This window comes from Diadema antillarum, unplaced genomic scaffold (assembly GCF_040938485.1).
Source record: "Diadema antillarum isolate AM-2024a unplaced genomic scaffold, OU_Dant_1.0 scf00000202, whole genome shotgun sequence".
Lineage (NCBI taxonomy): Eukaryota > Metazoa > Echinodermata > Echinoidea > Diadematoida > Diadematidae > Diadema > Diadema antillarum.
The window spans coordinates 1,136,302-1,160,579 of NW_027271091.1; the positions used below are offsets into that span (position 1 = coordinate 1,136,302).

General features: G+C 38.9%; 1 protein-coding gene across 1 annotated transcript in view; it reads left to right on the plus strand.

The window, feature by feature from the left end:
* LOC139723907 (uncharacterized) overlaps positions 1 to 8,612 on the plus strand; it is a 46,914-nt gene extending 38,302 nt beyond the window's left edge. The window contains exon 3 of the mRNA XM_071635111.1: positions 7,587 to 8,612. Coding sequence (XP_071491212.1) covers positions 7,587 to 8,612 — 1,026 coding nt within the window. The remainder of the gene's footprint in view (positions 1 to 7,586) is intronic.
* Positions 8,613 to 24,278: the final 15,666 nt, after the last annotated feature.

Here is a 24,278-nt window from a genome sequence, read left to right on the forward strand (position 1 = left end):
GGACATTTACAAACTTGAGTCCGGCAATTCACACGCTGATACTCTCCATGCACAAGAAACATGTTGTAAGGGGTTCAAGAGCGTAATCAAATACTGAAGGAAAAGTGTCGAACAGTTTCCATAGAGGTGCACGATGGCATACCCGAAGGGGTCATCGACTGAGACACGTGGCTACGTGACGGGCATATTTTCACATCAGGTGAGCATTCGTGGGAGACTGTTCGAGAATCATTCAGGAGGAGGAAGTTTGGAGGATAGCATCTTCAACCTGGAAGATGCACTCAGTGTTTTCAAACCTCCACTTCTTGTGTTTCCCCCCATTACGGTTGCTGCGATAAAACTCCCGTGTCAAGCAGAAAAATGGGTAAGGATAGTGCGCATGCGCCGATTGACAGGTGCGCTGGTTTCATATGGAAGCTGAATATGGAAGATCACACTGCCTGCCTAGTCACACTATTCCTTGTAATTCTTTTATTTAAAAAAAAAGATTAAAAAAAGCTGTCCAGTCTTTACGTGTCTTGATTGGCCATACCGGTTGACATGAAGAAAGCTGACACTTCTGGAAATACCATTATCATTTCATGTACCATTATCATTACCAGTAGTATTATCATAAAAATAATCGTTCAATTATTACTCGTGTATCATCAATTGTGCCATTTCCATTATTGTAGTGATCATTCTTATCATTTTCATACCACGCAAAAGTATCGACGATGAAACCAAACTGAGCAAAAGCCAAAGAAATTGTTGCATTTTTTCTTTCGAGAGGTGTGAAATAAAAGTAAGGGAGGCATGTTTCATTAGGAAATGAATTAGATTTCCTCAACTCATGGTGTATAAATATGCAACGGTTTACCTGTAAACCGACAGTTTTGTTCCGTGCGTAACACGCTTTAGATTGCTTTTTTTTTTTCTTCGAGGGCCTCATTATCAGAGCTTACGTGAGATTACGCCTTACTTCCGTCCAATGAAATCAATTATCTATGCAATTCGTATTTTACCCCTATATAAATTGAAGAATGCGTAGAGATTTAAGTTGGAGTCGATTCAAGTCAGCTCAAGTAATTTGTCTTTCTGATAATGTCAATTAGGTAATATCATTAAAAAAAAAACAGATTATCCAATGGTATGCTTTAAGGCTCACACTATAGTAAACAGCATCAGCACGAAGCCTTTGCGATCGGTAAAGTACAATCAATAGATCAAACTGTTTCCCCCATACCACAATCACGTGATTCCCATGCCTCTCACAGAGGGTCTGTCAGAATGCACGACCGACCGGGGTGAAAACCACGACGTCGATGTGCAAGGGATGCCTCGGTTTATTCACGGCGTCCGACGGGCGGAACCGAGGACGGACCCTGTCGCCCGTGTTCTGGCATCGATCGGTGTCGGTTTACTGTCCCCTTCCTGTCGAGATGTTGATCCCCCCTCCCCCCCCCCCCCCTTCGCCACGCATATCATACACCAACAATTTCATTGAAAGAGAAAAGGGGAAAAAAGAAAAAAGGAAGGAAAGAACGAAAGAAATGTAGGGATTTTCTCACAATGACATTACAGGTTAAATTTGTGTATTGGTAATGTTTGTCATCGCGGTTGTGAACTATTGAAAGAATATCTAAAGCGAGTGTACAGAAGTGGGGGAGGTGGCGTTTGGATGCTTTTCGTTAAAACAGCAACAACAAGAACAACGACGACCCCCCAAAAAACAACAACAACAACAACAACAACAACAACAACAAAGTTGTCATTATTATCAGTGAGAGTCAAACATGCCAGATAGAGCTAAACATGACACTCTCCGTTCTGTTGCATACTAGTATTTCACCATCTAAAGAATAACTCTTTTGTGAACGTGCAGCAAAGTAAGTTCGAATTCGAGTCTCGAGGTGTCAATTTTCAGTGTCCTCGGCAAACTGGGTTTACAATGTTATGAAATAACCCTTGCTGATAGCCTGACGCATTTGTGGAAAATGTGAGTTGTATTGCGAATGTAACAAATGTCTTTCATCCAGTTTAAGGAAAGAAATTGCGATGCCTGTTGCCAGTGAAAATTTGTTTGAAAAAGGATGACAACAGTCTTTGCTGTCAACGTAATCTGCTGTAGGGCTGGGAAAAGAGACAGGGGAAAAAAGAATTGGTACTCGGTGAAATTTCGCCCTTTTTTCCCATTGCTTTTAAATGATATAGAGGTCACAAACGTTTGAATTACAAGTGGTACTGACATCGTTAAACAAAGCAAGGAAATTGTAGTGTCTATTCGCAAATTTCAAGACTAGGCAACAGTACAATAGTTACAGCGAATCACGGTGTTGATGCGCCTCCTAATAGTGAAGTCTAGCCCATGGTAGGCGACATGCATTCACGTAGTAGAACAAGAAAAACGTTCAATTTTGAGGTAATTGATATGTCAAGTGGGATTGCAAAAAATCGACGATCGTGGCTTTGGGACGCCACACCAGCCACCGAGTGTGAAGGATTGCCACCGAGCTGTAAGCTGCACATTGCCGGTGCGTAAGTAAACAGGACGTGCCCCGTCGACACGCAGCGGCGTCCGGGAGAAAAGCCGAAAATAACCCTCGTTTTTCTTCCGATTACAAATTACTTCAGGGGTACAAATCATCCACACAATAAAGCTGTCATTTGGTTGCAAGAGTTAAGTGCTCCGAATTCGGGGGTCCATCTGTTGTGCGGCTTCTGGGGAACGATTTTGAGTAAGAACCGGGCGATTTGAAATCCATCATACTCGAAGGAAGTAGACTCTTTCGACATGGGACTCTCCAATCACTGTCGTCACAATGATTATATCTTCTTCCAACTCCACTTTTATTTTGCTAACACTTCAGGAAAGTATGGAATCTCTATTCCCCTCAGAAGGTTAGAATATTCAAGGTGACGGATACAAAGAGCTTGACTGCGATTCTCTCGGGGAAAATTAGACATGGGGAATGAAGTTTAATGTGTGTTGTGTGAAAAAGAGAAAGTGAAGGCCATTGAGAGGTAAACTTGTATAATGGATCATTTGGACATAATAGACTGATACTCTCCCCGGCACGCAAAGGACTTCATTTCTTTGGAGTGGGTGTTTATGTACAGTATATGGGATGAAAGAGAGTCAGGTATCCGAACGTCAAACCTTTTAATGCAGCGAATAAAGAATATAATATTGAGAAGCGCCATTATGGTCAGCTGTTCTGATCCAGGTACAATTGGGTAATTGAAAAAAGAATTCAACTGAGTAGGTTAGGTATATACTTGGTAATTAGTTTGAGCATTTCTACTGCTCAAACTGGAATTCAAACCGGAAATAAAGCTTGAATCGTAACATTGAGATGTTAACGAGGGAGAGCCTATTACACTGTCGCATTTTCAAGTACAATGTATGTTGGTTGTCTAACCATCAACGCACGACCAGTGACATTCTTTACTTAAAAGAACGAGGCACCAAGGTTAATGGACAAACTCATAACAGTTGTCATGTTGAAAAAACAAACAAACAACGTTTTATTAACTGAAAGTGTGTGGGCACCAAGGTTATTGGACATACTCATAACAGTTGTCATGTTCTAAAAACAAAAACAAAAAAATATTTACGTCGATGCAGGGCTATTTATCAATCAGTTGCAATGAAAGCATCCCGACGGAAGAATTTCATGAATTTAAACAAACATCGTTTTTGAAAGAATGTAATTATTGTGGTTCAGAATTGACTGAAGACATTATGCCCCGTTAACTGGCATAATGCTGCTTGCGCGCGCTTTCACTTTGGGCATTCGCAACAGGTGTTCAAACCTTTTATCCAATTAACGATCATCCCGTGCGTAAATTAGTGCACGTGCACATGCCATGAGACCTTTCTCGGGCCTAGAAAATGTGTTCGAGTGACCAGACGACGCATTGGTAATCAATGGTAGTGTCAAGCCAAATTTCGGTCCCTCGTAGAGTCTTAAGAAGGATAATCAACATGGAAAAAAAAAACGTTTCAGACGGAAGAACTGTTCACATTTCCTGTGGATTTTCTCCATGGAGAGGAGCCGGCAAATGCCCCACCCCACGAGTCACCTGGGAGCGGCAGACTGGCTTTGTTGAATCACCTGCCCCGAAGGTGTATCACTACGGAGAAATCGAGAAAGTTCAAGTGCAGTCATTTTCGCCATGGAGACGTTGTCAATCGTCAAACGCTTTTGCCTCGCGGCTTTATTCACCCCAATTGCATGGCATTAGCCCATGCGTCTAATCCCATATGTCCCCCCTCTTTCTCTCTCTTCCGCTTGTTCTCATTTTCACTTTCTGTATCTTTCTCACTTCCTTCCGAAACTTGGATGAAATTAAAAAAAGAACATCAAGATTACTATAGCGAAGACTATAGACTTCACGTACATAATGGCCGGATGAATTAAGCTACAAGCTCTAAGAAGCGGTACTCTGAGGGATGATGATATTCTTTTCTACTTATTGCATAATAGTGGAAAGCAAATACAATTATACACGTGTGCGTTTGTGTGTGTGTGTGTGTGTGTGTGTGTGTGCTTGTATTTGGACGCGTGAGTGCGTGTATGTGACATTGTCGTATAAGTACTGACTCGTAGACTATAATTGGATATATCTGTTTGGATCGAAGTCCATGGATTTATACCATCTTCTCCTATAGGAACATTGTGAGATGGACTTCACTTTAAAAAAACAATTACCTGTGAGGGAAAAAAAAAAGATCTGGGATCTTTGGTAGCATCATATAACTGTAGCTCAAGAAAAGTATGCTAATTTGCAAGGTTAGAGGTCATCCCAAGACCCGAATTGTAACGAATCAAGCAATGCTCTTTGTTGTGTAGTGGAGCAGTTTGGAAGTGTAGGATCATCATTGTGTCAAGCGATTTCTGTTTTGTTTTTTTTCAAGTCTTCAATATTTTATTCGGACGACTAGCCATCGCTTCACTCAACTCAGTCTATCCTTGTTACGGTCCGTCTGTGTAGTAAACATGTCTCTATGCATTTACTGTGTAAAATTTGGGTGACCGAGAGGGTTTTGAATTGACATGTATTTCTGTCATGGATCGATCAGCGCAAGCTGTACGCTGTCGCGGCACTTTTAGAAAAGGTCATAGGCCCACAATTTGCGAGAACGTGCAATACAGTCAGAGAAATATTACGGATTCGATTTAAGATGATAAGGTCAGGCTAGAATCTGCTATGATGGCCCAGGCTGTCGTAAATGCACTTTTAAGTCACCCTGAGTAACGAACCCTTTCGGGGTGACCGTATATCGTATCTTTCTGTCGGGAAAGATTTAAAGTTCGTAACTCTCAAATGTGTCCGCTCACAGAAGTGAAACGGTACATATATATATATATATATATATATATATATATATATATATATATATATGATATATATATATATATATATGATAATATATATATATATATATTTGTATATTTCATTCATAAGAAGGAGAAACGGGAAGATATAGTGCTGACATAACAACAGTTGATGATAAGTATCCTTTGCGCGGCAAGATGCCAACTAATTTCTTATCACTGTTACCAATCCCTTCGCTTGAATCCGGTGTTGTCGGGCTGGATAAGAGAAAGCCTTCCAAATACGGTCATTTGCGTGTCATTTGAGAAAGAGGAGTTTATTACGGATTATGTGGCAAAGATGCTTGATCGTCGATTGGTAATGACTTGAAATTTGGCGCTCTGTCGCCTCTCTAACGATAAACTGGTGATTATCTAGCTGAGCGCTTCGCGTTGTACGACCATAGCTTCTATTTTGGAAATGATGGGTAAGTGGCTATTTACCACCTTCAGCCGCTGGTAAGTGATCAAAATGCGACGGGAAGTTTTGGAAATGGCAAAATGAAGGAGGAAACGGAGGATTTACCCAGGAGTATGTGATATTGGCACATCCAGAACTGTAAACTTTTGATAACGACTTTTCGGAGGGAATGAAGAGGCAACCAAGACTCTAGCGCACACACACACACACACACACACACACACTAAAAAAACAAAACAAACAACAACAACAACAACAATGAAGAGAGACCTTTATATGAACTCACTTCGTCGAATAGGAATTTAGGAAATACTCAAAAAGTAATCGCAGGAAACTGCTGCGTTGTATGAAATCTTTAAAACTGAAAGACACAAATCAGATAATGTGAGCTACATCGCACACTCACTAAGAATTTGGGCCATATATCTCTCAAACCTGAGTCGATTACCACACAAAACCTGCAGAGACCTCGAAGCGGAGCTCTCGGTGGCCGAGACGTCTTAGTTTGTATCAAATTGCTTACTGTATGCCATGCTCAAAATGTTATGGTTCGAATAATTTTCTGCCTTTTGTAGGCAAGGAACTTCTTCAAGGGAAAGGATGGCATTTGGCATGTCTCAGAGGAGAATGATGAAAGACACTATCTTAAAAAACGTGAAATCAATGATATCTTTTGCACAAAACACGTCATGTTGTGACGCGAGAGATTAGTAAGAAGGACGACTCATTTACACATGATGAATGGCTTGCTGACGTTCTATGATCATATTTTGATTAATGCTTATTTGTTGTCATTTTGTATCCTTTCAGACGCGACAATGCCTTCCTGATCTATATATATAAAGTTTCCAAGTGGTGCGTTCCATATTCCAGATTTCCAGATTCTGGATTTCAAAATGTAAATGTCAATCCGAGAGTCGAGTAGCACTGTTAAATTTTAAATATATTTTGTTTTTTTATGGGACAACAGTATGGGGTCGAAAAATATTCGGTTTCGTCAAGAGATGTAGTAATATCCTACATGAACACTCGTCTACAGAGTGTGAAGTTTGTGTAGTTGTTTAGTTATTCTTTGTCGATGTTGTTAAACGGCATGATTATACTTGTCATTTCAGATGAATATGCATGACAGACGTCCCAGAAATCTTTCTTTCGTTTGACTGGCTAATATCATCTAAGAGTTATTTTCAATCGTTTCTCTCTTCCGCCTACATAGAGTAATGTTTCCACTTTTATGAGGAAAGTGTTGACAAAAGACCGCAAACGAATTCAACGGCATGTCCTTCAATGCATTTAGAAGTTGGACAGATTTGTCTCGCTGATCCTTCGTATTCCCCTCTCTGCGGGGGTATTATGCGAAATCGTAACTCGATATCTATGAAGATGATTACGTTCAAGCTCATTCATCGGAACGAGCGTTACATTTCTGGCCGAACTGCATTTTTAGTCGCGGGAACGGGTTGTTCAGTGTTTGCCCCGGGGATTCGTTCTTCAGGTCGGACAAGTAAGCTCCGCACGGTGTATTAGCCTCGTTTCAAGCCGCAAAACCCGTCCTGTCCTTTCCTGCTTCTTGTTACTTTTTGAAGATCTCTACAATGGGACTATCGTGTCACCAGGGTCAGCACGAATTTGTTCGTAAAGCATTAAAAATTGGTCATGCCACAAGTGACGTGATTAAAATGATTTTCATCGCAAGACTGTATTTCATTATCACATTCATCGTTTCTTCTAAAGAAGAGAAAAGAGAAGTGAAATCTATTTCCTCAATCTCTGACCCATGAAACGCTTTTCTTCGTTCTTTGCAGGTGGCGAAAATGGTGCTCGTCGTAGTCCTGTGCTTTTTCCTGTGCTGGTGTCCGTTTTTCATCGTCAGTGTCACGGCCAACTTTTCCCACCTCCTTCATAAGCGCAATTACATGTTCTCGCTGCTACTGATACACCTCCTGGCTTTCGCCAACTCGTTCATGAATCCTGTCATCTACGCCCTCATGAGCCAGGCCTTCCGCAGCGGCTTCTGGGAAATCCTCACCATCTGTTGCCCGCAATACCGGGACTTGGTGGCACCGAGCAGACATCACGGTGAGCGCCGGAGTGTCACGGCAGTCTCGCAGACTGAGGTGGCTCCGGAGCGCAGCACTCACGCTAAGCGCGGCTACAACCGCTTCGTGCGTCGCGAGAGCACACAGTTCTCCGCCGTGTCAGACCAGGACGAGGACCACATTGGAATGACGAAGCTGTCCAAGTCTGGAAACAACTCCAACAATAACAACAGAAAGCCAGTGGCATCAAGACCGAATCAGCCAGGACCGGATGCAGAGAGGAAGCAGAGAGCGGAGCGACTGCTGCACAAATTTCTCGACGAAGAGCCGCCGGAGAAGTCATCTGATACAGACGGCATTACCAAGGAGGACAATGAATGTGAGACGCCCCTCATAGGAAACGATGAACAGGAATACCAGAAGCAAAATGGCCCCAGTGGCATGCTTTTAAACACTGGAGCTGTCTGCCGTAGCAATGACCCAGATGAAAATGCCGTCAGAGTGGTCAGCGAAACGTCACACGACACGGAAACAGGCACGCCAACCGGAGCTCAGACGAGGGCGCCGGAAACAAACCCCGAGCTGATCCACCTCAGTGTCGGCGAATCAACAAGTCCAGCCTGGAAGTCAGCCAACGACACCACTTCCCACGAAAGGGCCGATCTGGGTGTACACGAAGGCGACACCGAGGCAAACACGCACTTCTCGAGTAATATCCCGGAGATCGCTATACACTCGACATCTACTACTGATGTGGAACAACTCATGGACTGTGAGCAAGGCACCACATAGAACGCACTGTCAACCACTCATGGATGCGGAGCAACGATTGCAGTCATCATAATAACAATGGAAGCGTTACTCTAAAATGCCGCTCACCTTGGCACGGAGATTCTTGCACGCATGCGCTGACGTCACGACCTGGACGATGCAACTGAACAACATATTGTGATTGATCTTGGAAATGTAACTTTCTTTCGAAGGGGATACACTGGATTTGCACTCGATTTGCACTGCACATCACAGACAGACTGAATACTTGGTATGCGGAAGGACGATGGCAGATGTACAGATCGTTTAATTTCTTATTTGGAGAGAGAAAGCTGTATTTTGTATACAAATCATCGACGTCGGGTTGAGATGATCTGAAGCGAGTAAACTGTAAATAATAATCACAATAGGCTTTCTAGTGTTCACTATTCAGTCCACGTTCACTTAATACAGATTAGTCTTGAAATTGTCACTATTTTGTCAGTGTCTGCATCCTTTGATTTCGAGTAAAACACAAATTAACGCAATGTGACCAATTATCAAAAACTGGTCAGTTTGCTTTTTTTTCAAATGTAACTGAGTCTCGATTATGATCCAACTGGGAGGGGGAAGATTGAAGAGTAACGATTAGCCATATTATTTTGTTGAAATGTGATGCATTGACTACCGTGATGCTCTCTCGTTCGGTAGTTTACGTCAAATAATTAACTACGAACGTAATATATAGGACAAAATCTTCTGTGTATAAACCGAGATTGTGGGAGCTAGAAAGAAAGAGGAGTATGTATCTGATTTTTGTAGATTATTTTGCATCACAAAGTAAAAGTAGATCACTGTATGTTTGATGTGTGTGTGTTCATTTTTAACAGATTGCAATGTTTGATAATCACTAAAACGGGTAACTTGGGCACCAAATATAAGCGATACGAAACTTTAATGTTTAGATGTTTTTTTGTTTGCTTCTTCATCACGTCTGTGCAAACTCATAAAAACCGTAAGTGTGTGTTTACTGTGTGGTAAAATGACGCCAGATTACAACAACAACAACAGCAAAAATGAACGTTTGCGTTTTCAGATTTTAGTGAAGTTACATTGATCCAACACTACGAACAATACAATGCTTTAATACCACATGGTAGCATGGTGTCTTATCAGCTTGTTCATCCACCGAGAACACGGAAGACAACATTTTGTGTCCTTGCTCAAGGATTTTGATGATAGCTAGCTTAATGGAATCCTTTGTCGTTTCTTTCACAAGTGTTTTTATTGGTCATTTAACTTTGTCTGTTTCGCATGTTGAGTCAATATCACTACAGTGCATAATTTAGTGAATATATTACCCCGTTGAGAAATGCAATCGTGAACGAATTGTCAACAGTCTTTGCATTTGCACGGCAGATATTGTGGTATAGTACATTAAATTCACTGCTAAAATCGACGGTTGAAACTGTGAATTAAAGTTAATTTCAGCTAATCTGAATTGATCGTAACGAGTGACATTAGACGAGAGCAAAGAAAAAACGTCCCACTCTCCTTTCACTTTTCCACCAAATGCAGGAATTCCCATTTATTTCTTTTGTTTCCCCTTCTTTTACCAACTCATGAAAATAGTCGCCTCGTTATTAATTCAAAAATAATGTGCATCAGACATAAACGTACTTCTTATTTCACAACATTTAAAATATGATGTGAAAACTTGGGATATCGTCAAAATATTAATATTTCAATTTCTGGATAGTGATTTCACCCACTCTTGATTTGTCATTTTGATAAGTGGCTGTATCGTGTCAGTGCTCACTCTGCTAATGCCTATAATTCAAGAAAGGGTATACCGAACTCTTGCTTGTGATACATTTTACTTACTCAGATGTACAAATGTGACACGTATTAGCGAATCCATTATCATTGGTCTCACTCTTCCTTTAGCGATTTTATGAAGCTGTGATTCTTATGATTTAATGGCGTAGTCAGCGGCATGATGATATTATTTGAGTGTGTACAGCATGTAACATAACTTTCAAAGTGAACTTCACGACGAACACCTTGACACGTTTCCTATGGTCGAGGAAATCAGCATGTGTGACAAGTCCGTCAAGTTGTATATTTTTGTGCAATCTCTTCTCGATGTTACTGAGGTCCGCGGCGAACTCTTATAAGATGAAGAAATATTTGCTGTCCATAGTAATTCAATTTGATACATCAATGTATTGTTACATGATATTATGCGTACACATGTATATATCATAATATGTAGAACATACACATTATCTAAATTATTCACCTACATAATGATGACCTTTATCATACACACACACATACATACACACACACATATAGGTATATATATATAAATATATATATATATATATATATATATATATATATATATATATACGTGCGTGTGTGTGTGTGTGTGTGTATGTGTACCTGATTGCCCCTATATTGATTCTGGAATAGCGCCTTTTTTAATTCTAAACAGAGCAACCTCTTTTCGAGATAATAGGTACAGTGTCAATAAATCGTTGTTAAAGAAGGTGAACATAATTCTTCACTACCAGGCACTCTCACTCTAGGTCAACTGACAAGCATAGCAAAATTCGATCAGATTTAGGTAAAACTTCACCTTCAATCGTCTTAAAATCAATGCGACCGAAGATGTACAAGTCACCGTACCTCTTCTTTTTTTGTTGTTGCAATGTATCATTTTGTATAGCTCGTCCTTACAAAGTCTGCTGAAATGTCCTGTTTTCATTGAAATAAATGTATAGTTGTCGCGAAACATCACGTGCAGTGTAAAATCTGTTTTCATTCTACAATTACCTCTCCACCGCCCATGCATTAAAAAAAAAAACAACTAAAGTGTAAATCTTCTCAACATGTAGCCATGAACACATAATCATAGAATTAGGAACTAGTCTTGATATTTGCTTGAGTAAGTATTTTCAACATGCCCCAACAAAATATATTATGGACATTTGCCTCCCTCCCCCACCAAAATAAAAGAAGTATAAATTTCTCCATTGAAAGAATACTTTTCATTATCTTCAAGCTAGAAACATTCGTCGTATCGACATGAAAAAATAAAGAATAGAACATGTTTGTTATCATTATTGCTCTTCTCATCAAATTAGAGAGTCAGTGCGAAATCCAGACACAGTCCCCAAAGGGACTTAACGAGAACGTGGGAACTAATATAGGGGTACATTAGTATACATAATGATGCACAGGACAGAGTGGATCGGAGAGAATTGGGTGCGCGACTTTAACTTTTTAAACCCACTAGCGCAGTGAGTGGGTTTTAGACTGTTTCCAAAGTTAAACGAGAGCATCCAATTCTCACTGATCCACGAAATAGGCCTGTGCATCATTCGTTTTATAAAATGGGCTCGTAAATTCATGAAATCCAAACTTTTTCCTCATCTTGCGTCCGGTACACCTACAATACTATCAACTATAATAGAAGGCTTGAGCCATGCGTTCTGATTTTACCGAACGCATGACCCAGTGTGGATCAGTAAAAATTAATGCATGATAATTGACCAATCAGATTGTAGAGATTCTAAAGCCCATTTTATTAAAAAAAAGAAGAAAAACTAACACACACACGGCAGGGACACACGGTCGCTGGTTCGTTTCTGTATGGAGATAGCGGAAGACGTGCAGATAATATAGATGCCCGCCCGTTTTGAATACTCTTACTCAGGCGTTGCGGACGGTTGTGACTGCCGAAAATACTTTTTTGGGACCCCGTCATTTTTTTTTCTTCTTCTTCTTCTTTTACTATTACTACTTCTTTTGACACGAGGAGTCTGAAGATTACACACCTGGAAGTGAGATTATATTTTCTGGGCCCTATCACAAAGCGTTTTCCGAAAGATATGATAGGGTGAAGTTTTACATATGAATTGCTGACGCCACTTTTACAAGAATGACGGTGAGCCGTGTTTGAGAGGGGTGGACTCTTTGACAAATCAGCCTATTGGAGGCTTAATATATTTCTTTCAAACTCGTAGGGGCTCTTTGATGTGTATTTAAAGCACATATATCATACGTCATACGAAAGTATCTTTCAACCCCTGTGCAGATATTAGCTTAAAAACCCAGAACGATAGGAACTTGAAAATATCAGAGCTGAATGAGACAACGAATACATTTGGATAAGAAAATCAAAGTTAAAAAAAAAAAACACCCCAAGGTAAGTTTCTGTTTGTTCAACACTTTCCGTCAAAAAAAGATAATAAATGATACGAAAAATGATAAACACCATACAATTCAGCGAAAATAACAATTACAATAGGATAAACAATAAAGATGAATATAACATTACAAATAAACATTACATTCATTGTTCGAAGACAGAAAGGTATGCCTTAAAAACCTGTTCCCATACAATTCTATTCATTGAATATCAAAATGTTGTTGACATCAAAGCATTATTAAATGAATTTGTACACACCAACACACACACACACACACACATAGAGACACATACTGAAGTTTGCTTCTGAAAACAATTTGTCATGAAAGTTCAGCAAACTGGTTTAAAACTTGAAGTAAGAAAAAAAAAGATAATTTTAACCTTCTTTTAAACACATTCCACGATGAACTTCGTCTCATTTCAATCGGAATCATGGGAGTCCAAAATATTTTGGTCTATACAAAAAAATATAGAATATTTCCTATAGGACGTTATTCTGTACATCGGTTTTCCATACGACGAGTTCCGGCATACGGCGGTATAAATTTTTGTTCTGATGTTATCTTCTGTTATCATAAAAAAAAGAAGAAATGATCAATAGCAGAAAGTTGTTGATGCATTTTCATAGAACGAAGATACGTGTAAATGATAATTGTACTTTGAAAATTAAATGTATCTTTAAATGCCAAAATCTTCATATTATATATCTTAGTTGATTCGTATTATGTATTATATGTATATATATCATATGTATACATATGTATATACATAAACATATTATATATATATATATATATATATATATATATATATATATGTATATACATATTTTGCTGCCAATTGTATATACATACATATATATTTATTCGACGCATATATTACATCATGTATACATGCGACGTGTAGGTAAGAAACTCACAGTGATGATAAATGATACGAACCAACTAAGATAATCTATCATTGTAATACATGAGTTTGCCCAACAACCTATTGCACAGTAATTTAAATGGGATAGCACGAGAGCATTATCTGGAAGAACCGATATTTTTCCTGACAGAAATCGATGTTTATAAAACGTCCCAATATTTTTTTTTTCAATAATCTGTTGCAGACGACACCGGTATGTCCCTTCCATTTAAGTTTGTTATCGATTGTCACACCAAGAAACTTAGTTAAGCAAATTTGGTCGAAATGTAAATCCTTACCTTTAATCGTGATTTCACTGATATCTTAATACCGCGTAGTTTGTTTTAATGTACACTGAACTTCCTTGTATTTTACGTTTTCCCTTATTCTAATTTCTGTTACCCGTCTAGCTCTACTTGAAATTATCTCGGATGTGAAACCTAAATAATATCATGAAAAATTCTCTCCATATATCACTGACGTCATTTTGCATAATTGCGTTACTTTTCAGCAGATCAAGACAGTCTCGGTTGAAAACAAAGAAAGATTGAAATAAAGTATAGCAGGTATAAAGTATAACTAACATTCCCATTTGTTGTTGTTATCATTGTTTTTCTGGTGAAATAATTATACATGATTTGGGTTTGGAATAAAGACATGCACAGAATCTCTTGTCTGTTGATGTCGATTCAATACGAAGAAACTCAACTTAAGCAATGCTTGCGAGTAGATCATTCCGCGCTTGATACCTGAAATATCTTTGTCTAGGTTATCGATGCAGCAGCCACCAAATGTTCCTATAAGCGTTTTGTCGTTTGTGATGATTCACCCCTTAGCGTTTGATTCTATCAAATTCGTCACATTATTGCTGTGTAACAGCTGCTTGGGTGTTCTGAGGAGAAAAAAAAAACCCAACAGCAACAACGAATGATATAAATCTAGAAGTAAAAGATCTAATTATGCTGAAGAATCATACCATATTGGGCCTACCTAGTCTGATGGGATGACAAAAGAGCTAGACATATTATCCATAAGAGACTGCCGCCTAAGGATGAAAAATGTAGCTCTTATCGTACGTCACAATGACTGTATCGCCCGGATTGAAAAAGAAGAAGCATAATGTGACACAAACTATGAAAAAAAAAATATGAAGACGAGAAAAACGCCTTTGTTAGGGAAATCAGACTAATATCATTAGATAATATCATGTTCGAAGTATGGAAAATCCTTGAACACCAAAATTAGAAAGCAATGCTCGCGGTTGCATCGGTCTGTACTGTATAATACATAATCATGCATTAGGATGCGTTATACAGAAAATACATGATTATTACCATGCTTTTATTCTGCACTTGTTTTTTAATTCACTCCTTTCATATATCTCTTTTTGTTGATCCGAGGCAGCAGCAAGATGATCAAAGCCCTCCAAGGTTTGTTTCCTTGAATAGAACATCTGAAAGAAGAGTTTTATTGAATAGAACATCTGAAATAATTATTAAAGGAATGGTATAGTTTGGATTGAGGTGAGGATCCAGTTTTTAATCTTTTGCGAGATACTTAGAAATAACTTTATGAAACGATACAGAGCATACAATTAAAAAAGGAATTCAAAGCTTATTTCATGGTAAACGGTTTTGAAATGGAATGAATATATATATATATATATATATATATAATATATATATGTATATATATATATATATATATATAGCGAAGTAAAACAAAAAGATCCTGTAAAATAAAAAGGTGGGTCACACCTTTTCATACGATTGCTTTGCTGTGGATATCTCAGCCATTTCAAAACCAAATTTCATCAAATTGTATTCTTTCATATTTCATACGAGGTTTCTCATTATCTTTAAAAAAAAACATCATTAAAAGAGATGGCAACCTGTAGCCCCATCTCAACCGAAACTGTACCATCCCTTTCACACGAGAAGTAAGGATGATAAGATCTTGGCGACAGTTATAAGTACGGTTATGACAGGTACATACATTTGCCGTCTAACAAGACACTTTCCCCCTTTTCCAGCTGGCTTTTTACGATGGTTCCACACGCGTTTTATTGTAATTATGAAATATCTTTCACACACACACACACACACACACACACACCCAAACACAATACTTAATCATGTATATTGTTTACATTTTGGTTGAGTGCCACTATATTGCATTTTACATTATCATACCAGATCATGACATAACAATATAGCATCATTACATTATCTCAATACCATCACTAATCCCGACTTGTATACAATCATGATACACTCTGGTGCAGTTATTCTTCTGCTCCTCTCATAAAGTTTGAGCAATCTGGCAAAGAGCAACGCTGGTTGTCATAATGATAATAATAATATAAGGTCTTATTTACCCAGGGTAGCCTCTTCAGTGTTGCCACTGCTCTACCAGAGGGCCCTGCTATTATTATCACCCTAGCGTTGCCAGGTACCCATTTATACACCTAGGTCGAGTGGGACATTGTGGGTAAAAGCATCTTGTCCAAGGACGTAAGCACAATAAGCTTGGTAAATGCGATCATGGGCTATCAACTTTGAGACGCGTGGTTCTAATCACCCCGTTATCTTCCGACATCATATTACAAAAGAATGTAGTGTAAAGTACAACGAAAGAAAACAGCATGGATTAAAGCATCCCAGCCAAGTCCAGACAAACTTGCTGGAATATGAGAGAGAAAGGGGAAGAGAGAGAGAGAGAGAGAGAGAGAGGGCTGGAAAAGGAGAGAGAGAGGGGGAGAGAGGGGAGAGAGAGGGAGGGGGAGTTGAGAGGTGAGATATGAATCTTCCATGTTCAGCTATCTTCGCATCTTACGCCATGCTCCGTCATATCTTGCCCCTCTTCAGAGTTCGTCAAGATGGCGAACGAATCATATTGGGTTGCTGATAAACAAACAGCGATAACTGCGCATTGTCAAAGGTGAGGGCGTAAAGTGGATGTAACCAAATACTCGCGGTGATCCAAACAAGCGATATCGTCCTATCCTTGTTCAAAAGACTTTGCGCGCCTGGCGAGACGTTTTTTAAAAAGATGGAAAATCTCTTTTTTTTTTTCTCACTTCCTTCGTAACCACATCCCTGCACACTTTTTTTTTTAACGGCGTCTTGAATACTTTTTTCAAGGATGTACCATGTCGTAGATGCGTTCCCTTTTCAGGGCCTGATATGATGAATTTCATAGCACAGTGTTGACATTTGTGAGAAAAATCATACAGGTTGCACAAAACAACATGCCGGTTTTAAGAAAAGTTAGCAATCTTCACACATTATAGGTTTACAATACTGTCAGAGATTTCTCTACATATACTTTACCTCACGTCACCATATCTATTGATCTATCTCTCTATCCGTCTAAAGAGTCTGTTTGTATCAATGTCTGTGCCATCTTCATTTCCTCGTTTCTTACTGTAAATGTATTTCTTTTCTTCTTTCTTTTATTCTTTCATTCGTTCTTTCTTTCTCTCCTTGTTTTGACCGGCGACAACCGAGGGGAGAACTGGGAGATCCAACAGCCATGCAAATATCGGCTGGAAAGTAACTCGGTAAGAAAACCGGCAAGAAAAGTCAACCACCAAGAAAAAACCGCATGTTGCTCGGTCAGTGCCTCTGCGTCTGGTGCTCCTACACGTGGCTCCCGTTCTGGCCGAATCTCACCCGCTGGGCGTTTCGGACAGACGGGCACAGAGTGATCGCGACTCCGCGCATCTATTTCAGCAACAAATGGTGCTTAATCGAGCTTTGCGCACCACTGTTAGCTAACACGTGATTCAATAACTTGAGATTTTAACTATTTGTTTAAAAAAAAGAAGAAGAAAAAAAAACACCTTCCAGTAGGTAGAGACTCATGCTGTTGTCCTCTCATTCACGCCGTATTTCTTTGCAAGGATAATTTAAATAGTCGGAAATGTCTCTATCCAACTGATACGACAAATTGGGCTTCCTGCTTTGTTGAGCAGAATTTTCACACTTACCTCATGTAGAATGATTCGATAAGAGACTCCAAAGTAGAGTTGAGTCGTGCTGGTTGCTTTTTTTTTTAAATCTTTGATTTTCATTACCATCTGCTCACCAGCACATCCCGTCTCCGTGCATACAATCATGGCAAACAGAGAGCAGAGGATGGCGGGGTGGTGGGGGAGGGGAGAACTCTTCCCCTTCCGATTTCACGCGAGAACTGTGGTTGTGGTAGTGGGAGAGGGGGAACTTCCTCCCACTTTTTGTTCAATTCAATTCAATTCAATTTAATTGAGCTGTTATTACCATCCAACAGAAAAGTAATACAAATACAACATATACATTAATGAATCATGATTATATTGATAACAATTTGTAAGCTATGCAGATCATAAAGTCTGAATAAAATGTTTTTTATACGACAAAGTTATATATAAACGAATAGATATAAAGAATACATACTTTGCAGCGATAACAAACAAATAAAAATTAAATAAATCGATTGAAAAGAGCGATCTACTGAAAAGCGGAGCTTGCAAAGTAGTCCAGGCTAGGCTCCATAGAAAGTGCACCTAACCTTGTTTTTTGATATATACAATGTTTTTTGATGGTTTCTTGTCAATTCGAGGGTGCTGATTCCAAATCCGATTGATGCCACTCTCGTAACCTTGAGCATTTTCGGCAAAACGCAAAAATCCAAAATGGCCGCCAGATATGCTAATTTGGCCATGATAATCCTATTTATGTCAATTTTATGACAAATTATTCCATCAAAGTTTTTTAAATTTTTGTTCCTTGAGTAATTCTACTTGCACATGCAAGAAATTTTTCATTTGAAGAGGTACATTTAGTATTTTAAGCTTATTTTCAATTCAAAATGGCCGCCACTCCTATACTCATGTACTATATGAATGGCAAAAAATATGCATAGAAATAGAAGACGAATTTTCAGTCACATACCTACGCTTTTATCAAGTTTTGCTTGTGCAATGCAAATCTGATGAGTGCCACTAGCAAAACAAGCAAACAAACAAGCAAAAAAACAGAAAGTTTATTGTTTTTAGGCTTATTATATTCTTCTTAATACAAAACTTCAAAATGGATGCCACTCATATACCCCTGCACAATATGAACGGCAGAGCGTGTGAAATAAAAAAAAATAATCTTTTTTTTTTTCTGTCACTCAGGTACACTGTTTTTCAATTTGTGTGCTGATTATAAATCAGAAGGTTGTTGCTAATAAAGGCTGTTTTATTTTTTTGTTGTTGTTGATGCAAACATCCAAATTTGCTACCTCAATCTGAATTTTTCCCTAGGTATTTGGAAAAATCCACCAAAACTTGAATTGACGCCAACATCAAGATCGTTTATCAGGAATTATTAGATATGAACATTTGATACTTACTCTCTCTAAAAAAAAATCGAGTGAAAATATTCACTCTTAAAGGAGTGAATACAAAGAAGAGTGAATTTAGAGTGAAATTGGAGTGAATTTTGAGTGAAAATGTTCATTTTCACTCATTTTGGAGTGACCTCAGGGATCACTCGAAGATTTTGGAGTGATCCCTGAGGTCACTCTTAAACGAGTGAAAATGAACATTTTCACTCAAAATGCACTCCAATTTCACTCTAAATCCACTCTTTTTTATTCACTCCTTTAAGAGTGAATATTTTCACTCGATTTTTTTAGAGAGTACTTGCCTTGAGATGTTCAACATTAAATCATTCATTCTGATTTACTGAATTAAAAGGCTGAATCCTAGATGATGACACAAATGAAATTTCCAATTAACTGTCCTGTTCTACATTATCTAAAAGCGATATTATACAAACTTTTCAGTCCCCTCATCCGAGAAAGAACATGAGGCAGGGGAAATTGGAAAAATGGACCACCTCGCTTTCTGTTGTCAAATCTCTGAAATGAAAACAATGCCCCAAAGTTTTTAATGTTAACCCAGATGAATTATATATGGTAGATGAATTTTACCACCGTTTTTGAGCCTCATTCTGAAAGCAGTGTTATAACAACTTCACACTGCTTGTCTTTAATCTTCAGCATTTGCAGATTCAGGATTGCTCTCGGTAACCAGACCAGCTGTGTTAGGACTCGGAATGATGGCCTCCTTACTTGTGGCTGTAAACTAACTCCACTAGAGGTCTTTTTAACATAGGCTATGTGGTGACATTACATTCACTTCACGTAGGAAGTTTGCAGATGATCTTGCCTTTACGTCTCATAGAAAGTCCTTGGATGACATGAGCCGAGTACTGACCCATCTCAAGACAATAGTGGAGTACATCATCTTCTGGAGACTTTGCCCCAACCTTTGTTAGATTATCATCAGACCCATGCCTTCCATCTTAGTAACCATCTTGCCAACGCTATGTTCAAGGTAGCTCTCTGTGGCAAGCCTTCCAAGCATAGGCTAAGGAAGTCCACCCTCCTTCACTGACACTCGATCACTCTCCCTCACACTGGATTGAAAGGATGGCCAGTGTCACCAGTGCCGTCAACACATACCCTGACCTTCCAAACACGATAGCATGGGGGGGGGGGGGGGGGCATTTCATGAAGCGTTTTGTCTGACAAATTTGTCTGACAAATTTGCTCTCAGCCAATCAGATGCAAGGATTTAATAGCTTATAACAGTTTGTCAAAAAGAAAAGATCTGACAAAACACTTCATGAAATGCCCCCTTGAACAACCTGCCATCAATGCGCCTGAAATCCCACAAGCCTAGATTTCCCTACTGTAACTAGAAAACATTGACCCCAAAACAAGTTGGTGCAGATGCTGGTCTGATGTCATCTCTGATACCACCCAAGTTACCTACAACACTGTCTCTGGCCTTGCAACAAAGCCACAGGGCTTCAACGGGTGGTGATCAAGCAAGTCTTCATGTCTTCATCCTATTTCTATGGCAAGTAATCGCCCTCTAACCCCTGAGGAAGTGCTGAACATCACCAGATGTGGTTGCAATTAAAACAATTGCAGGACTAATATGCATCTTTAGCCTGAGAATTCTGCACATTTGGGGCTGATGTCGCCTGCTGCTAAACATACAATTAAAGGGTTCTTTAAAGACAATAAAAATGACAGTTTTAGTTTTAGGACAAGACTGAATGAGATCATGATGTCAAAGTGTATATTATCAACACCTAGGAACTGTGAGAGAACTGAAAGAGGTATCTCACATTGCTCCTTGGGTGATGTTTAATGAACAGTTTGTACGGTATTGCATTAGGACAGTTTCGTTTATGCCTTCAACAGTTTTTGTTGTTGTTTTAATTCAAGAAGAAAATCAGGTTTGCTCGATAATATCAAGGCGGCACTCCTAAATTAAGTCATATCAAAGTGATGGAGGTTATGATCCATTTCGAACTCGCCTCAGGACTGCTCCCTCCCCCCCCCCAACTCCTTGCTAGAAAAAAAAATCTACAGTGTAAAGGGTTTTTAGTTGTGTCATTACTGTCCGATGTGTTTTTGTCCGCAACCATGTATCTCTGCACTTACTGTATAGGATTTTTTTTTTGTACTTTGTTAATATGGTTTTAGGGGAATGCATATTACAAGCTTTGCTTTCTAGCTTCCTCTCCATTTTTAACATTATTTGATAAATAGGCCTACCATGTATCTAGGCTCCTTAATATATTGTGTTAGTATTACATTTTTATATTCAACCGGCATGTAGAATATGATGGTACATTGATTCCTTGCGAGACGTATAGTGAACTTATATTGTTGAGACTTTTGTTGAGACAAAATGAAATATATAAGAAATTGTGTTCAACATCGTAACGTTTATGAATATTAAATGCTCATATATGTAGGCCCCCTATATATTGCAAGTGACACCCAACATATTGCACATGCAACACTTTATGATAGCGTAGGTACGGGACTGGAAATACAGTAAATTTGTTCTACATTTCCATGCATATGTTTTGCCATTCATATAGTACATAAACATAGGAATGGCGGCCATTTTGAATAACAAAATGAGCTTTAAATGCTAAATGAACCTATATGAAATGAAAATTCGCTTGCAAATGCAGATGGAGTAACTCTAGGAACAGAAATGTACAAAGTTTGGTGGAATAATTGGTCATATAATGCACATTATTGTGTTTATCACGGCCGAATTAGCATATCTGGCGGCCATTTTGGATTTTTGCATTTTGTCGAAAATGCTCAAGGTTACGCGAGTGGCATCAATCGGATTTGGAATCAGCACCCTCGAATTGACAAGAAACCATCAAAAAACATTGTATATATCAAAAAACAAGGTTGGGTGCCTTCTAGCCTGGACTAAAGTGTACATCCCTCGAAAAACAAAATGTCAAATCATGTTATATATCCAAATATATCTATTTACGACATACATGTATATGTATTGCAAGTTAAAAGACATTATTTTTAAAGTATCTATACAGAGAACATACAAACTTAAAATGAAATAAATGTTGAAGCACAGAATGACAGACACTATTTACACAACATGTACTGCTGAGTGTTGGCAATACTATCTGACGTTAATTCTTTTAATAGCCTAAACTGAATGAGTTTTGCAGTTTTATGAGGATTGAACATAACCGTTTCCCCCTAAAATTGTGCTCACCCAACAGCATAAAAAGCAAACAAACATGATAAGTGTCAAGGTAGGTGTAATTGAGTCAAACGATGGATGATAAAAACGACATCACTTAAATATTACACAAGAGACAGAATGTAACACTTGCGACTTTTGAATAGTGACCATCTGTGTCTTTGATATGCGCTCATTAAAGCATGACTCAACAGATCATTCTCATACAGAAGTTAGTAGGTGTATAAATTCCCTTATCAAATGATTTTCCTCAAAAGATAGAATCGATACTACTTATGAAAAGTTTGATTCGTGATCATGATAAAGAAAGTCCATCATCAGATAGAGTAAAATAAAACCTTTAGTTCTATAGGGATACCACACTCTGTCTTGTTATATAACAAGAAATAATCTTGAGGTTATGATTGAAAATATCCTATGTTTACAGCATTTGAGCAGGTTTAATCGTATCTCAACTTGGCAAGAATGGAGTTACTAAGTATGTCGTTTTGCGATCAAACTCTCCATACTGTAGATACACTTACATCCATCCATCCATCAATCCATACATACATACATAGATAAGTAGCCACAAGTCTTTGCTGTCGATCGAAGACAATTCAAAAAGAAAGGAAGGGCAGTAAACAAGGCACATCTTATAATAATTGATTTGTACTGGCCTCGTTTGTTTATTTGTTTGTTTGTTTGTTTGTTTTTCTCATGGAGAGTACGCACAGAAGCTCGATCAATTGCCATGTGATGGAGCACCCCCCCCCCCCCCACTCTAGCTTACCCCTACAGGTGGTTTGCAGAAAGTTTGACGTGACGAAGGGCGATCGCGTAGGTGGACTTGTCGCGGTAAGGTCGATCGTTACGCACTTTACCATGGGCTTAATGACCTATTATAGGTCTTGCGGGAATACCGATCCGTGGGAGCTTCAAGGTAATGAAGTGTTTTGTTGTGATTTTGTTATTGTTGTCATTGTTAAGTGTTGCATTTGCTGACATATTCCACTTGAGTATAGAAAACCGAATGCGTTTGAAATGATACAAAAAGAAAATGTTGGGAACCCTGCTTTTAAGAGATGCGCCGACTCTACTGACACACGAGACCCAATTCTACCCTCCCTCCGCTCGTGCATGCTGCCCGAGTATAGACCTACTCCTTGCAATCGATTCTGTCATGATGGGGAGGTGGTATCTCTTTCATATTCGGTGTTGTGCAAAGCCTCCAATAATAAAGGTAATGTTTCTCCCTCAAGGAAGCTTTAGGCGCGCGAACGTGTCTCATTTCAGCACATAAAGATCCGTTTCTGGACAAATTAGATGTCGCAGATACTTCAGTGTCCAAAATAATCGAATCCAATTTCGGTGTAATGCAACTCATTACGTTCACACACCTTTGGCGTGTCAGCGTTGCTCCGAACCCGTACGAGATCTCCAGTCTTTAATGTAGTGACTATATCCGACTGAATACAGAAACCGAACGAGACATATATCATAATCGAGTACTGAAAGGGAACACCACACCGCTCGCAAAAACAAACAGACAAAGGGCTGAAAAAAAAACCTCGAGCAATTCGACCGATACACACATTGACACTACGACGGACCTCCTTCTCACAAAATCTCATCATTTAGCATAAGAACAGGATGTGTGAATAGAGTATATGGCCCATCGTTCACACTTTTATGAAGCTCTTTGATTTTGAACACGGATCGACAAGATTTGAACACGAACAATAAATCATTAACGATTATCAAATCCCACGAAAAATTTCATTCACACTTCGTTTTGGTTTTTATCTATTCATCCGTATTGCCTGTTTTTCACCACTAAATTATACCCCCCCCCCCCGGCCTATAGGCCTACGTGTTAAATTTGTCACTAGATACAATCGTCTTGTGTGTGTTCTCGTGTGTGTGTGTGTGTGTGTGCGTGTTTTCTTTTTCATTTTTTTTTTTTTTTTTCTGCACAGGTTCAGTATTTTTGACCTTGTATTCACAGGATATGTCCGGAATC